The sequence below is a fragment of the Cebus imitator genome, unplaced genomic scaffold (assembly GCF_001604975.1).
Source record: "Cebus imitator isolate Cc_AM_T3 unplaced genomic scaffold, Cebus_imitator-1.0 Scaffold387, whole genome shotgun sequence".
Lineage (NCBI taxonomy): Eukaryota > Metazoa > Chordata > Mammalia > Primates > Cebidae > Cebus > Cebus imitator.
Genome location: NW_016107702.1, coordinates 792,673 through 810,203, shown reverse-complemented (window position 1 = coordinate 810,203; position 17,531 = coordinate 792,673). Strand labels below are relative to the sequence as shown.

General features: G+C 39.4%; 2 protein-coding genes across 5 annotated transcripts in view; one reads left to right on the top strand and one right to left on the bottom strand.

Moving 5' to 3' along the window:
* FAM162A (family with sequence similarity 162 member A) overlaps nt 1-8,024 on the bottom strand; it is a 16,801-nt gene extending 8,777 nt beyond the window's left edge. Inside the window, exon 1 of the mRNA XM_017508173.2 lies at nt 7,866-8,024. Coding sequence (XP_017363662.1) covers nt 7,866-7,899 — 34 coding nt within the window. The 5' untranslated portion in view covers nt 7,900-8,024. The remainder of the gene's footprint in view (nt 1-7,865) is intronic.
* Nucleotides 8,025-8,882: 858 nt separating this feature from the next.
* Nucleotides 8,883-17,531, top strand: part of MIX23 (mitochondrial matrix import factor 23) — a 20,990-nt gene continuing 12,341 nt past the window's right edge. For 2 of the 4 annotated variants that reach the window (XR_001818923.2, XM_017508174.2), the window contains exon 1: nt 8,883-8,976. Coding sequence is in view for 2 of the 4 variants with exons in the window: in XM_017508174.2 (XP_017363663.1) it covers nt 8,926-8,976 (51 nt within the window). In the remaining 2 variants the exon portion in view is untranslated. Of the gene's footprint in view, nt 9,003-17,531 lie in introns of all 4 variants that reach the window. The other 2 variants (XR_001818924.2, XM_017508175.2) reach the window with 1 other exon arrangement.

Genomic DNA, 17,531 nt, shown 5'->3' with positions numbered 1-17,531 from the left:
AAAAAAAAAAAAGAAACTATCAGCAGAGTAAACAGACAACCTACAGAATGAGACACAATTTTTACAAACTATGCATCTATACATATGTTAGATACTAAGTGCCAGAAAGAAAGAAAGAAACAATGGGTACACATAGTATGCGTTTAGAATGGGCTGTGTATGAATTTTCATATAGCGTAGTCAGGAAGTCCTCTGTGAGAATGTCACTCTTGAAGGGAAGCAAGGGAGCTAGCTATACAGCTATCTGGTGGAAGAATATTCCAAACAGAAAGAATCATAAATGCAAAGACCCTAACGGGGTTCTAGAGCCCATAAAAAGGAGGCCAGTACGGCCAGAACTGAATGAAAAACAGGAAGACAAGCAGAATTTGATGTCAGAGAGGTACTTGAGGTAGACATGGGGGGTAGGGACTTGGAGACATGAGAGGTTCACCTAGATCAGACTATATCTCCCAACTTTTCCTTACTACAACTTCATATTGTATGCTAATAACTTTTACCTCCCTACAGTATAAATGCTGATTAAAACATACACAAATATTATCTTTTATAGATATTAGAATAGACTAATATAAAAAATATTTTTTTAAAAGATGAAATCTTGCTTAAAAAATATTTTTAAAGATGTTATCTTTATATGCTTTCACTACATAGTAAAACCCCATCTCTACAAAAAATACAAAAATTAGCTGGAAGCAATGGCATGTGCCTGTGGTCCCAGCTACTGAAGAGGCTGAGGCAGTGGATGGCTTGAGCCCTGGAGGTAGAGGTTACAGAGAGCTGAGATCGTGCTACTGCACTCCAGCCTGAGTGACAGAGCCAGACCTTCTTTTAAAAATAAAATAAAATTAAAAAATTTTAAAAGTTATCACTAAAATATGTCTGAAGTATTTGATGTGGTCTTGGTTTTTACTTTGCAATTATAACAACATGGAAGCATAAACAAGTTTTAATATCATTACTAAGACCTTCATTTTGTATCTCAAAGATACAGAATATATTGACCAGACATCCATGCTAGACATTTTCTATCCTCTGGTGGATCACAATTAAAAACATACAAACCAAAAGAAAAACAGCCCTTTAACCCTCTAGCTGCACTTGCAGCTTGTCCCTGGCTGACCAGTTCTGTATCTCCAGGGGCCTAGCAGGAAGTTAAGCCGAAGCCTTACAGCTGTCTCTAAGGCTCTGGTTGGCAAATGGCTAATCTTAAAAGTAAAGGCTCTGAAACTTTTTTATATCTACCAAAATTGCCTGGAGGAACTGTGAAAGATTACTGGACCCCACTGATATAGTAGGTATGGACTGAGCCTGAGAATGCAGTTCTAATAATCGCCCAGGTAATGTTGACACTGCTGGTATGGGGGAGCCATAATTTGAAAACCAGTGCCTTAGAAGTATTATTGCTAGCTGGAGGCTATAGTGGTCAGCAGGGGTGATGCTGATTGAAGTACTGGCTTCTCTCCTGGTAGTCCCCTCCTTTCCATAAATATCTTTTCCAACCCCATGATAGACAGTGGAGAAAGGTAGGGATGCTTTTTCTTTCTTAGAATCTTTCAAGGTTCTCTTGGAGAAAACCATTGGTGATGTGACTGGAGATACAACCACTCTCTGGGAATCAGAGAATCAATGTTACAACCAACTTCCCAGGGTGGCTATCTGAAACTCTCTAGGCCGTAGCTGTTGACCTGGGCTTTGTGACAGAAACAGACTCCCTATATCCATTTTCTCATCCTTCCCTGCAGGCTTGGAGAAATACCAGTCTTCTTTCATTCTTCAGTGAGGTTTTCCATCTGTGATCCCTCTCCTGAGGGATGTTGTACTGAAGTTATCCTTATTTTCCACTGCCTTTTTCCTGCCAAATGTTATCTACCCCATCTTTAAAATCAAAACTAAAAAACTAATTTTCTAAGAGACAGGGTCTCACTTGTCAGCCAGGCTAAAGTAGAGTGGAGCGATCATAGCTCACTGTAACTCTGAACTGGGCTCAAGCCATCCTCTTGTCTCATCTTCTGGAGTAGTTGGGGCTACCGGCAGATGACACTATGTCTGGCTAATTTAAAAAAATTGTTTTAGAGATGGGGTCTTATTATGTAAAAAACTTTGTACCACCAAGTTGATATACACCACGTTGTTATGTAAAAAACTTTTTGTAAAACAAACTTCAAATTATAAAAGTAACACTTGCTCATTACAGAAAATTTGGAAATTAAAAAAAGATGTGAAGAAAAATAAGAGCACTCAATCACACCACTTAGGGATAACAGCTTGGTACATTAATGTTTCTTTTCAGAACTTTTCCTATACTTATATACAATATATACATTTTTCATAATCAGGTAATACTGTATCTTGCTATGTCATACTTTCCAATATATTAATACTTTTTTTTTTTTTTGAGACGGAGTTTCGCTTTCCTTACCCAGACTGGAGTGCAATGGCGCGATCTCGGCTCACCGCAACCTCCGCCTCCTGGGTTCAGGCAATTCTCCTGCCTCAGCCTTCTGAGTAGCTGGGATTACAGGCACGCGCCACCATGCCCAGCTAATTTTTTGTATTTTTAGTAGAGACGGGGTTTCACCATGTTGACCAGGATGGTCTCGATCTCTTGACCTCGTGATCCACCCGCCTCGGCCTCCCAAAGTGCTGGGATTACAGGCGTGAGCCACCGAGCCCGGCCCATTAATACTTGTAATAGCTGTAAAACAACCAACAAACAGCTATAACTAGAATTTAATAATTCCCTAAACTTGATTTGTTTTCCATTTTTCACTATTATAAGTGATGTTTCAATTAACAGTTCTCTACATGCATCTTTGATGGTATTTCTGATTATTTTCTTAGAACAAAATCCTAGAAGTGAAGGGTAAAAGGGTATGAACCCCTTTAAGGTTCCATCTACATCTATGTATCTACTTATCTATCCATCCATCCATACTATTTTCCAGAAAGGCTGAATCAATTTATACTTCTACCAGTAGTTGATGAGAATTCTGTCTCATTACGCTACAGTAACACTGAAGGTCCACTATCTTGGACAAAGCACTCACTTGTTCTCAACAGGTCCTATTAATATTTCCTCTTTTTCATAGATCAATGATTGAATAAATAGCATGTATCTACTACTCCACTTCATCACCCACACTTTATTTGCCACAATGTTTCCTTCTCCAATCATCTTACTAAAATTACCAACATTAGTGACCTCTTTCTAGTCATATGAATACTTTCATTTAGATTCACATCATTAGCCCTTCTGAGTCTACTTTTCCCATTTTTGTGGTCATTTGACTCTACTGAACTCATTCTTCAAGGACTCCATCCCTCCTTTACACTGTACCACCATATTCTCTCACTTCATCTCCAACCTCTATGACCTATCTTCTTTAATGTCTTCTTTCTCAGTTCCTATTATTTACACCATATCATGCCTCCAAGGTTTAGTCCTTGCTTCTATTCTGTGGAAGGACTCCTCCATTCTGTTTTAATAATCAACTCCACACGAACTGCTCCCATATCTTTATCTCCACAACTTTACTCTTCCTTTGCCCTCAGGTCTTCAACCTCTCACCACCTATAACTCAGTGCCACCTAAACCTACTCAATAATGCACCATCTTCTCTGCCAAACTAAAATAAAAATCTTTGATGGCATTTCTGATTATTTTTCCAACTTTCTTATTTCTGATAATGGGGCAACACTTCTGTACTCCTCAACATTAAAAAATCCTTGTCTTAAGTCCTTCCATACTCAGTGTCTCCAAACTCATCCCTTCTTCAAGACACTTCCTAAATATATTCCTTTATTTCTGTCATTGCCTCACACATCAGTTACTGTAACATCTTCAAAGGTAGCAGTAATTCAACTTATATGCAGTTGCTGTGTTAATTTTCCAGAAATCGTTCTTTGATTACTTCTCCCACTAAAAGATTTTTTTTGGTCCAAATTCAATGGGTTCAAACTTCTCAAAAGACCACATTTTATCTCCTATTACCTCCTGATAAAAATCCAAGGTAAACTTTATTCTTTCATACACTTTTCAGACTCATTACCACCTCACATGTGCTCATGTCACTCTCAGACTCCTTCGTTTCAATGGAGTCTTCAGGAATCTCAGATTTCTTGAAGCCAACGGTATACTGGAGGGGGCCAGTGGAGACAAGCCCTGATTTGTAGTGTTTGCCAATAACCCTTACCATAGCAGATCTTAAGCTACTAATGTAACACCACCGATTATGAAATTGGGAAGAGATGTGCATGAAACCCATAGGATCTGGCTCCAGACACCCCAGCAGCACTTATAATCTGGTCTGTAATCTAAAGCTTTATATATATATACTGTTTTGTATAGGTTCTTCTCGTGTGTTATATATGTTTGTTCATTGCAATAAATCAGCCCTAGGAAGTGGGGCAGTCCATTCATTTTAGAGCTTTCACAGTGTATAGGGCATCCATTGTGTACTCAATAAATTCTTGGTAAGACCTGGAGAGGAGCGATAAGCAAAGCCAAAGGTGAGGGGTAGTTAAAAAGGGTATGTTCTCATCTAGGGCTGTTTAGCAAGAACAAACAAAAAGAACAATAAGGGAGCAGAATGTGGTAGAAATAAAATCAGAATGGGAGCCAGGGGATATTGGCTATGTCCCAGGTTTGCACCTATGTGATCCTTCGCAAGCCAGTTCCCTTCCTGGCCCTTAAGTTTCCTCATCTGTAAAAATTAGAGGACTAGATTACCTGACTTCTAAGATACCCCTCCACTCTAATGCTCTGAGATGTGGGTTAAACTAAAAGGCAGGCATGCCATAGTCCATTGAACCGGTAATAATAATGACAGTAATAAATTCATTTTCAGATCAGACCAGTCAACAGAGTTTAGGGCAGCAAAACTTTCTTTCAAGAAGAAACATTCTTGTAAGGTCATTCCATTCCTTTTAACTAATAATTATTCAGTGGAAAGATACAATATCCTAAAAGTTGTATCTATTTTATTATTTCAGGAGAAAAGAGGTGTGAAAACTCACCTTATATTTGCAGCATATTCCAAGATATTTCCTAGAGTCTTTCATCCAAAAAATGTGTATTGCCTTTCTACTATGAGCTGAACACCAATAAGTGGTAAGGACTGAGTAAAAACAAAACAGATCCAGTGTTTACCCTCATGAAACCCATCACAGTGTGGGTCAATAGCCATTTATTTCCTAATCATCTGTATCAGTGCTTTTTAACTTAAAGAGCATGAACTGCTCTGAGTTGCAGATACAAGCTATGGACCCTCTCTCTCAAAAATTGTATACAATCATAAAAACTTGAGAAGTTCAAAGGACCTTTCATATGTGGAGGTGTCCAGTACCAAAAGTTAACAACCCTGATCTGTATCTACAACTACATCTACAAAACAACAAACATATTCAAGCTCATAAAAGCCTATATTATGATTGCTATATGGTTTGTTGAGGGAGTATAACAAAGATTTCCAACAGCAACAAAATTAAAGGTCCATCATTTATAAGGTTAAGTTTTGATTATCTGAAATTTCACTCACCTACAGAATCTTATTCCAAATATTCTAGATAAGTAAGGTATGCCTAGATTATGCTTCTTCTTCTTCTTTTTTTTTGAGAGACAGGGTCTCACTCTGTTGCCCAGACTGGAGTGTGGTAGCACGATCGTATTATACAGACTGGAGTGTGGTAGCATGATCATATTATACAGCTCATTGCAGCCTCATACTTCTGGGCTCAAGTGATTCTCTTGCCTGAGCAGCTGGGACTATGGGTGTGAGCCACGATGCCCAGCTAATTAAAAAAAATTTTTTTTTGTAGAGACAAGGTCTTGCTAAGTTAGCCAGGCTGGTCTCAAACTCCTGGTCTCAAGCAATCGTCCTGTATCAGCTTCCCGAAGTGCTGGGATGGCAGGCGTGAGCCACTGCACTGGGCCAACATTTCTATTTGATCTGTCATTCCTTTGGCTAAGGCTGCTTATTAAATTAGTCTTCTTTCTTGAAAAGCCATTTGTACATGAAGGTTTATTTGCATTTCAGAACTAAATTTGCATTTCATGACTCTTCCATTTCACATTAATGAGTCCCAATTAATCATGACAAATTCACACACACATATCCTGAATGAACAGCTTGAACAACAGCAAAAAGCACAAAAATTCCAGAATTAGAGAGTACCGACTCCTCTCCTGGCTCTAACATTTTTTGGCAAAGTGATCCTGGACAAATCATCTCTGACCTATGTTTCTTCATTTATAAAGTGCGGGGGTAATAAGACTTACCTGAGAGGGGTGCTATGAGAAATCCATCAAACAAAATAATGTATATGAAAGTGTTTAGCTATGAAGTGGGTGAAAGGCAGTAGGTTGTTGCGAAGTTGCTCACAAAACATAAAACATTCGTGGAAGATCATATGGAGAGAGCTGCTCGTATAACATCCTTAGTGTGCTATTAAAAAATTTACATCTGAAGTAAAATAAATTGTTCTTAAATCACTCAAGGAATTCTGCTTTGGTTAAGTGGTCAATAATGAAGTTTTTACACATCATAAGTTTGCAAGAGAGGCTTTGGAATTTTCAAGATGCGTAAACATATTCTCAAAGCAAGAAGATGAACTACTTACAATACATTAATTTTAGTTTCAAGATGTCAAAATCCTTTTCATGCAGTCTATTTTAACTTTTTTTACAGAGCAACGATCCTTTCACTTCCCTTGTTGAGAAGCTTTATAATGGTTAATAGGATGTACACAAGATATTTTAGGTGAATTAGTTCAACAAAACTGACAAAATGAGTGAAATCAATCATAGTACTGAGGGTTTTAGTGGAGGAAGTGTTTGCTTCTAAAGGAAGTAAATATTATAATACTCTCTAGTTTGAGAAATGTTTTCCGATCCATTCTCCACTGGAACAGCAGTGGAGATAAGCTGTGTAAAGGATAACCTTGGGATGGGGGGATTACGTATCAAACTTGTGAAACTATGTAATATTCACTTTATTTTTTTTTTTGCATTGCTTCATTTATATTTACAATGTACATTTATATTATTTCAATAGCCAAATTTGGGACTATTTTTCCTTTAAAAATTGAATTAACTTTTTAATAATGTGGTGCCGTTGAACAAAAGATCCCTGGTACCTAGAAAAGAGTCAAAATGCAAGCCCTCTGATTTCTCAACCTCTACTATGCCAAGGCTCTGCTGGCTGCCCCAAGAAAAAGAATTAAGCTTTCATTACCTAAGTCCAAAATAGTCATCATACAAATGTCTACCACCAAAACAAACTGCAGATCCTGCGATACACATTTCTCCAAGAAATTCAAATCGATTAATTGTATAAGTGTTTAAAAGTAAGGTATCCTCACATTTTAAGAAAACAATTACTATTATTCTCTAAGACCTAAATCCTTGGCCTAATCAGACATTTAATGAGTGGGAAACTTCAGACTGGAGGTTTTCTGAGAGCAGGGATAAACTCCAGAGAGGAAGGGGCAGGGAGAAGAGGGAAGACTCAATTAGAGCAATGGATGGGGGAGGTTAGGGTAGAAAGCTGAATGAATGGGTAATGAGGTCGTCTAGGGTTGGCACATGCTTTACAGACTGACCTCAGGGGGGGCACGTGGGCCGTTAAGTTGGTGGGAACTGGGTGGATGGAGAGCCCGGGATGAGGGTAACTCAAGGGCAGTCTCCAGTGTCTACCAGCAGCTGCTCACCTAGTTCTCTCCCAGTACTGCCACTAAGTAGGCAGGATTCTGAGCAACCGAGAAAGTGCGTCATGGAAAGCAGCCACTCCGGGGCCTGGGAAGGCTATCTGACCGCAGCGGCCGGGTCAGCTCCCCTCCCTCCCAAGGCCCGACCAGCACCTCACCCGCTACCAGGCGTAGACCGCGGAGGCTCCCCATGGCCGCCTACTCCGCCGACGAGTGCAGAACTTCGCCAGGAGCGGTGGCGCTGATGAGCTCAATGTCACCTAGCGCTGGAGTGGGAAGGACGCAGGCGGTGCTAGGGGACGACGCGCAGGAGACGCGGTGGGCGGGCCTGCGCCAGTGAGGGGCTTGCGGGGCGTGCGGGACGTGCGAGAAGCGCCGGAAACTGGCGGCGCCAACCTAGTGCCCCTGGCGCCGCGTTCTGAGTCAGCCTCGTGAATGGTTCTGCGGAGGGTGGTGCCGTGGCCCCTTGCCTTAGCGGATATGCATCCACGGAAATAGCTGTGTGAAATAGAAGGGAAACGTGCAACTTTCCTGAGCTGTAAACTCCCAGAATACACCAGATAAACCAGTATTCCAGTATGCCGTTCTTCCAGTGTTTTCAACGAACATATGCTTTTATCAATAAACACATAATTGGATTCAGTGCTCAGTGGCCTTATCTCGTTGGTTTTTGAGCATCCCTCAGGCTAATCTAAGAAATTAACGTGTATATTTTCCATTTGTTTTCTATTTACCTATTTTCTAAAAACATTTGATCATCTCCATCCTAAACACCTTATCCAATTCATACTCACCCACACTGCCAGAAATGCTGTTTTTTCTTGACGTTTCTTAGTGGTCTCAAATTCTTTACAAAGACACCTCTGAAAAGGATTAGAAAAGCCTTACTTCCCTAGATTTTTTTCAACGACCCCTTCGTAGGGGAACGACCAGGAAGTTGTTTTCCTTTTGTAAAAAGTAGAAGTGGAGTAAACAGTCCCTTCAAGTTCTGACAATCTTTGATCCATGCATCTGGCCCACTTCCAAGAGGACATGTTAAATGGGTTAGGACAGCAGGGTGACAAGTTTAGAGGTGAATGCGGACCACGTTGAAGTCAAGCCTTGCACTCAGCTTTGCTAAGGATTCCCCGGGTACTATATTTTTTTTGTCAGGCGGCTCCGCGGTCACCTTTGCTCCGCGGTGATTGGCTTGCAGCGGGGTCCTCGTGTTTGTCCAATATGGCGGCGCCCAGTGGCGGTGTGAACTGTGAGGAGTTCGCCGAGTTCCAGGTGATGGGTTTTTCCTCATGTGGCAGGCATATCCCTCCTTTTGTCCCCAGATCCTATTCCCTGCTCTGCGAGGGAGTATGAACCAGTTTTGGAAAAAGCGGGCAATTCAAACCTGTTTTCTCGAGCTATTGGAGGTCATGGGGGGCGCGGGTTTGGCCTTAGGGAGCGAGGCTGCTCAGTAGGAGGAGGGAAGAGAGGGTCATAGTTCTCCCCGCGGCTCGCAGGCCTTGACTACGAAACTCTGAGTAATCCGTGGTGGTAAAGCTCGGGATCCATGGATAAGGATAGTAACAATCTTGTAGCAAATCCCTGAACTAAGTTTTCAGCTTCTGCCATTTCTCTCTTACTTTTCTAAGTTGAGTTTTTATGGGAGAAAAAAAAGGCGAAGGAGAGCTAGTTGATAAAACAAACATTTGGTACGATTTACGATTTTTGTGGGACAGAACGTTTGGAAGCTTGGAGGGAGGATTCTAGTACCTGCTCTGGTGCCACTGCCCATTAGAGAAAATGTAATATTTAAAATAAAGGTTCTGCTTTTCTATGTCCAAATACCAGAGATCTAGGGCTAATTATTAACCCGTGAATTCAAGAATAGGGATCTGGGTTTTGACCAAGTTGCTATTAAAGTTATCTGTTGTAATTCAGTCATAAATGTGCTTCTGTTTGGTTACAAAGTTGAATTCAAAAATCAAAAATCGTGATCTTAAATATGTATTGCATTATTAACTAACCAAAGATAATGAAAAATTGTGTCATTAACCTGTCTGTATTAAGATTTGTACTCTGAACGGTATGAAGGTAGTGGTATTCTTGAATACTGCCTCAGCCTCCCTGTAGGGAGGACTAACAGCACCTATCACCATGCCCAAGTAATTTTTTAAAAGAAATTTTGTAGAGACAGGGTCTCACCAAATAATCCTCCTGCCTTATCCTCCCAAAGTGTTGGGATTACAGGCGTGAACCACCTCACCCAGCCTAAAGTGTTTAAAATTTTTGCAATTTTTATTTTATCATTATAAAAATTAGATTTAGTACTTCTGGAAAATATCCTATTTCCAAATTGAAATAAAATCCAGAAAGAGTATTTAAAATTGAGTGTCTAGAATCCAATTTTAGCGTGCATTCAACAAGAATTTATTGAATACTGTATTAGTCTGCTTGGGCTGCCATAACAAAATACCACAGACTGGGTGGCTTAAACAATAGAGATGTATTTTTTCACAGTTATGGAGACTTGAAGTCCAAGATAAAGCTGCCATCAGTTTCTAGGCTATGCAGTTTGAATTAAGGGGGAAAAAAAGTGCCATCAGAATTAGTTATGTTAAGGCTTCTCTTCCTGGCTTGTAAATGGCTGTTTTCTCACCATGTCTTCTCTGTCACTATCTCTTCTTTGTGCCTATGCATAGAGGGAGAGGGATCTCTGGTATCTCTTCCCCTCTTCTTCTTCTTTTTTTTTTTTGAGTCAGAGTCTTGCTCTATCCCCTCTATCACGGCGTGCAATGGCGTGATCTTGGCTCACTGCGAATGAGGTCAAGCGATTCGCCTACCTCAACCTCCCAAGTAGCTGGGATTACAGGTGCACGCCACCATGCCTGGTTAATTTTTGTACTTTTAGTAGAGTGGGGGTTTCACCATGTTGACCAGGTTGGTTTCAAACTCCAGACCTCCAGTGATCCGTCTGTCTCAGCCTTCCAAAATGCTGGGATTACAGGCATGAACCGTGGCGTGGGCCTGTCTCTTCCTGTTCTTATTGGAACACCAGTTCTATTGGATTAGGGTCCACCCTTATGACCTCCATTTAACCTTAATTACGTACTTCAAAGCCCTATCTCCAGATGTAGTCATATTGGGGATTAGGGATTCATGAATTTTGGGGACACACAATTCAACCCATAACAGATACCTACTAGCCACCTGGCACTTGGGGAAACCCAGTGGATAGAGTATAAAACAAGGAATGTAATTAAGTAGGATTATAAAATGTAGAAAATATTTTAAAAAATGAATAAAATGCTAAGTTTAGAGAGAAACAAATCAAGAGATATAGTTGAGTCGGGCCTTTGGTAGGCAGGTACGAGGGGTATTCTAGGCAGAGGCAATAGGATAATAGACAAAAAGTTTTATGTATTTAAGGGAAATAGAAAATCAGTATTGCTAGAATATGTTATTTACATAGGGGCACATTGGGATTACACAAGATTGCAACCAGACTTGTGGAAGACCTTGTGTGTCGTGTGAGTTAGGGAGTCCTTTTTGGGCCAAGGGGTGAGATGATCAAAGAGGTGCTTTAGGAAGATTCATTACTACTGCCAGTGTCTTTGTTCAGGCTCCTATCATTTTTGGAACTAGCTTTGCAGCAGGTCTTCCTGTCTTCCAGCACTTTTTTCTCTACTATATTCCCCTTCAATCTAATCTCCATAATACTGTGGCATATGCTATTATATAGCATATGAATTTTATAATCTAAGCTATGCTTTTAAGTTTTAGGTTCATATGACTAGATCTAAACTTCTAAACGTGGCATATAAGACCTTCTAATTCAATCCCAAATTGCCTCTTGTCATATCTCTTACCATTGTCCTCATACATGTCTCTTTCTTCCTACTCACTCCCCAGAACTTCAGCATGCATTTTTAAGTATTAGTATTTCTGTTAGGAATGTTCATTGATACACAGTTGATTTTGAATCACATTGTAATTAGGTATAGACTAAATAGGTCATCTTCTAGCATCAATGATGGTTCCTTTTATACTTATGGGCTGCCTTCTATTCCTGTCCTTGGGGATGCTGGGTGTTAGAGGACTCTGGCAGTTGTACACAAGTTTGTGTTTTTGGCTTGGGGGAAGCACAATGGGAGCTTTGTTGTAAAAATAGAGTATGAGGAACCAGGTCTGTCTGAAAAGAGCATCATGCAAAAGGGACCTTGACATCAAGTACCAGTGATGGTACTTCTGGGTACCATCAGGCAGAGGGAGAGGAGAGCAAAGGTTAAGAGAGTTCCATATCATTCTTTGGAGTACATTGTACTTTAGTTATATAGTAGCCCTTTTCCTACTTCTCACCCCATGTACCCTAAAAAATGTTTAGAATAATAAAACCGCTTTACCTGAGAACGAATCTTAGAATAGACTGTAGTATAATTGTAGGAATAATAGAAAGTTTTCTCTATTCCTTTCCACTACTAAATATAGGCACTCCTTCAATACCTATATTGCCTTCCAAGAGGATGAGATTTTTTTACTCCATAAATTAAAGAGAAGACTTAAAATACATTCCAAGAAAAAATGCCTGAATAATTTCAGAGTCAGCCTACAATGAGAGATTCATGATATATCAAGTCTCTTCTTGTTTTGAGGAAGATGAAAGCTAAAAGAAGCTGGGGGTACTACAGAATTTATAAAGTTATCTTTGGCTATGATTTCATGTTTAGAAGCTCATGAGGGTCCTACACAAGATATAGCCTTCAGGGAACCATTGAACTGTCTGTATTTCTGTGTTATTTCTGTGGACATGTGTTGTGGTTTATTGTGTATGATGTCTATTCTGTTGAGGTGTGTCTTCTGTATATTTTCTTGGTGAATTTGTGTGGACAGGAGTGTATGCCGTTGAGGCTAGGCATCAGGTAGGTAGCAGTAATTCCTTATGAATGATCCACATAATTCAATGGCAGCATTTTTGTGCCTGCATTCACCTTCATTTGTTCTCAATCTGTGAGGGCAGCCAGACCTTTTGCCTAGAACCTCTTGGAGTTGCCTTAAGAGCTTTGGCACTTTTTCCCCTGTGAAGAAATGTGAGCCTAGTGAGATGGTTTACAGTTCTTTTCCTTCTCCCTTTTCAATTTTGAAAGAAATCCCTTCTTGTCTCATTATACCACAAAAACACTGAGGGTCCACTATGTCTGGCATAACATTCGCTGTTCTCAACAGGTCCTGTAAATAAAAATCTAATCTCCTTTTCATAGCTCAAATGATTGAGTAAATGGTGTGCATCTACTACTTCATCACCCGTAATTTTTTTTGCTACGATGTTTCTTTCCCCAATCATTTCGCCTCCCTTTTTTTCCTTCTCTTTAGCTTTTCTGATATCTCTTCTCATCTGTGACATTTAAGAATAGCATACAGTTTTCAGCAATCCCTGTACAAGTACATTATCAGTTTAGGGATTGTCATTATATTTTCTAGAATACAGCACTGTCCAATAGGACTTTCTGTGAGGGTGGAAATGTTCTGCATTTATGTTATCTCCATATGGTAGCTACTAGCAACAGGTGGCTCTTGAATACTTGAAATGTGACTAGTGCAATTAAGCAACTGAATTTTAAATTGCATTTAATTTTAATTTAAATAATCTCATGTTGCTGGTATTTGCCATGTTGAAAGCCAAGCTGTAGATCATATATTGATAATTCTCTAGTACACAGAGAAGAATCGATATATAGTCATGCTCCACATAATGACATTTCACTCAGTGACTGACTGCATATACAATGGTGGTCCCATAAGATTATAACATATTTTTACTGTACCTTTTCTATGTGTAGATATATTTAGATACACAGGTACCACTGTGTTACAGTTGCCCACAGTATTCAGTGCACTAACCTGCTGTGTAGGTTTGTAGCCTGAGAGCAATCATCTATACTATATAGCCTAAGTGTGTAGTAGACTACGTCATCTAGGTTTGTGTAAGTACACTCTATGATGTTCACATAACAGAGTCACCCAATGACACATTTTTCAGAATGTATCCATATCATTAAGCAATACATAACTATTTGATCCACATTTGTAGGTTCCATTGGTAAGACAATATGATTGATGGACTCATTACCTAGTTAATGTGGATAAATTCCCATTGCTATGTAAGGAACTTAATAGTATGTCCAGATTGTTTTATTGGAGAGGAATTGGGCTAAAGGGATTAAGGTATAGCCATTGTTTAAACTCAAAACTGGTTAAAGTTCAGAGTCAATAAAAATCCCAGGAAATGTCAAACAACATAATCTTTCACCTGGATTGCTGCGTCAATCATCTAACTGATCTCTTGACATCTACTCTAGTTTCTTTCCGGTCCATTTTCCACACTTTAACCTAAGCAATCATTTTAAAAATGTAACCTTAATCATAGCAGAAAACACATCTTTGGTTCCCTGTGGGTCTCAGGACTAAGACTAAAATCCTATCATATGTATGACCTCTAAAATGGACCTCATGTTATACCATGTTTTATCTTTCCCTGGGTACTTAAGCCACACTATTCAGTCCATTAAACACTGTAGTTAAATGGCTCTTTAAGGTCACCCATGATTTCCATCCTGCTAAGTTTAAAAGTTTAATTTCTGTTCATATAATCATTTGTTTATTTATTTATTTTTTGAGACATAGTCACTGACGCTGGAGGGCAGTGGCACATCATAGCTCACTGTCACCTTGAACTCCTGGGCTCAAGTGATCCTTTTGCCTCAGCTTCCCAAGTAGCTAGGACTGCAGGCATGTGCCACCATGCATGGCTAAATTTTTTACTCTTATAGAGACAGAGTTTTGCTGTGTCACCCAAGCTGGTCTTGAACTCCTAGCAATAGCAGTCCTCCTGCCTCAGCCTCCCAAGGGTGAGGTGATGTGAGCTTCTGTACCCAGCCCCATATAATTCTTGAGTTAGTAACATTCAACACAAATGACCATTTCATCCTTTAAACCTTTCTTCTGACTTGAGTAACGTCGTAGAATTTTTCCTCTACTTTTAGTTGTTAGAATTCCTTAATCATTGGGCCCCTTAGCTTTCTACAGTCTCCTTCAGTAATCTCTTCTAGTTTCGTGGCTAATAAACATCAGTTTATTAATATAACTTCACCCCTGATCAGTGTCAGACTGGTATATTCAACTTTCTATTCCACTCTTCTACTCAGATATCTAATAGGCATCTCAGATGTAACAAGTCCAAAACAGAACGTTCCTTTTTTTTAATTTTCAAAATTTTAGATTTGGGGGTACATATGCAGGTTTCTTACATGCGTATTTTGTGTAATGTTGAGATACAGCCTTCTAATTTGCCGATCACACAAATTGTGACCATTGTATCCAGCAGGTAATTTTTCAGCCCTCACCTTCCTTCTTTCCCCTGCCCTTTGGAGTCGTCAGTGTTTGTTCTTTCCATCTTTATGTCTGTATATGCCCATTGTTTAGTTACCACTTACTAGCAAGAACATTTGGTATTTGATTTTCTGTTTTGAGTTATTTCACTTAATGGTCTCCAACTCCATTGATGTTGCTGCAAAGGACATGATTTCATTCTTTTTTCTCTCTCTCTTTTTTTTTGAGATGGAGTTTTGCTCTTGTTGCCCAGGCTGGAATACAATGGTGCAATCTCAGCTCAGTGCAACTTCTGCCTTCCAGGTTTGAGCTATTCTTCTGCCTCAGCCTCCTAAGTAGCTGGGATTACAGGCACCTGCCATCATGCCCAGCTAATTTTTTGTATTTTTAGTAGAGACGGGGTTTCACCATGTTGTCCATGCTGGTCTCGAATTCCTGACCTCAGGTGATCCACCCACCCTGGCCTCCCAAAGTGCTAGGTTTACAGGCATGAGCCACTGCGCCTGAATGATTTCATTCTTATGGCTGCATGCTATGCCACATATATGTGTGTATACATACACACACCACATTTTCTTTATCCAGTCAACTGTTAATGGACACTTAGCTTGCAACTGTGAATAGTGCTTCGATCAACATGTGAGTACGGTGTCTTTTTTATATAATTATTTCTTTTCCTCTGGATAAGGAAAGAACGGAGTTGGGTTCATTTGACCCAGTAGTGGAACCGCTGGGTCAAATGGTAGTTCTATTGTTGATTTGCTAAGAAATCTTCATGAGTTCCATAGAGGTTGTACTAATTTACATTTCTGTCAACAGTATATAAGCATTCCCTTTTCTCTGCATGCACACCAATATCTGTTGCCACAACGGAACTTAAAAAAAAGTTATTCTACAAAATTTTAAACACAGCACAAAAGGAGAGACAGTACCACAAACACCCAGGTACCCATCCCCTAACTCCAACAACCAACATGGCCATTCTTGTTTCATCTGTACGCTGCTAACACTTACCCCACCCTAATCAGATTATCTTGAAGTACATCCCAAATACTATACCCTTTTTCCTGTAAAATTTCTGTCTGTGTCTCCAAAAGATCACGACTTTCTAAACTAGTATCATTAGTTTGGAATTTACCACTTAAGAACATTTCATATATCCTCCACTGTGTTTGGTGGTTGTCCAGTGAATAGTTGAGATTATCCTTTAAGAATTCCAGTTTACAAGGAATACTATTACAAAAAATAGAAAGATACAGGAAGAGAAGATAATGAACTTCGTTTTAGACTTGGTATTTGCTCGTGTTTTATTATTCTGAATTATGAACCTCTATGAGCCATTTTACTTTAGATTGAGATATAGAAAAGGCTATTAAACTCACTAATTAAAAATAAATGGAATGATAGAATCTAGACTATAGACTTAGATTGAATGGACTAAATGGTTTACACTTGGAAACATTCATTAGATGTTCATTCATGGAAATGTTCATTAATGAGAATTAATGAGAAAGTGGCCAAACAATTTGTGGTGCTTGAACAGGATAGAATACTTATGCAACTATTTAAAATGTCTTCAGGGTTGGGTGCAGTAGCTCATGCCTGTAGTCCCAGCACTTTGGGAGGCTGAGGCGGGAGGATTGTTTTAGTCCAGGAGTTCAAGACCGGCCTGGGCAATGTGGCAAAACCCTCCCTCTATAAAAAATATACAAAAAAACTATCCAGGTGTAGTCGCACATGCCTGTGGTCCCAGCTATTTGAGGGGCTGAGGTGGGAGGATCACCTGAGCCCAGGAGGTGGAAGTTGCAGTGAGCCGAGATCACACCACTGTACTCCAGCCTGAGCAACAGAGTGAGACTCTGTCTCAAAAAAAAAAAAAAAATATCTTCAAGATATTTCTAGCAACAAGAGCAGAGTGCTTGGCTGGGCATGGTGGCTCACGCCTATAATCCCAGCACTTTGGGAGGCCAAGGCGGGCAAATCACGTCAGGAGATGGAGACCATCCTAGCCAACGTGGTGAAATCCCATCTCTAAAAAAAAAAAAAATTCTTTAAAAAAAGCAGAGTGCTCATAATCTAATGTCATAAAGCCAGATTTTAAAGTGTTACATAGTACCTCAGTTTTATAAAAACATTCATAAGTATGTGTTGAAAAAAGACCAAGAGGACATATTAAAATGTTAATAATGGTTAACTATGGATGATTTTTATTTAAAGTTTTTACTAACTTTTCTAAAATGAAAGTAATAATTTAATCATAATAAGAATTTTTATTTTAACAAATGGACAAGGAAAGAAAGGAGTTGGATTCAGTCATGGATTTAAGTTTGGCAAAGGTAAGTAGGATAGTGTATTGAGGGAGAATCAAACGTTGCTTTTAATACGTATTAATATTGAACGTTAACTTGGATGTTTTCAATAATAAGTATGTTCCTAGTATTATAGAATTCTGTTCTATTTATGTT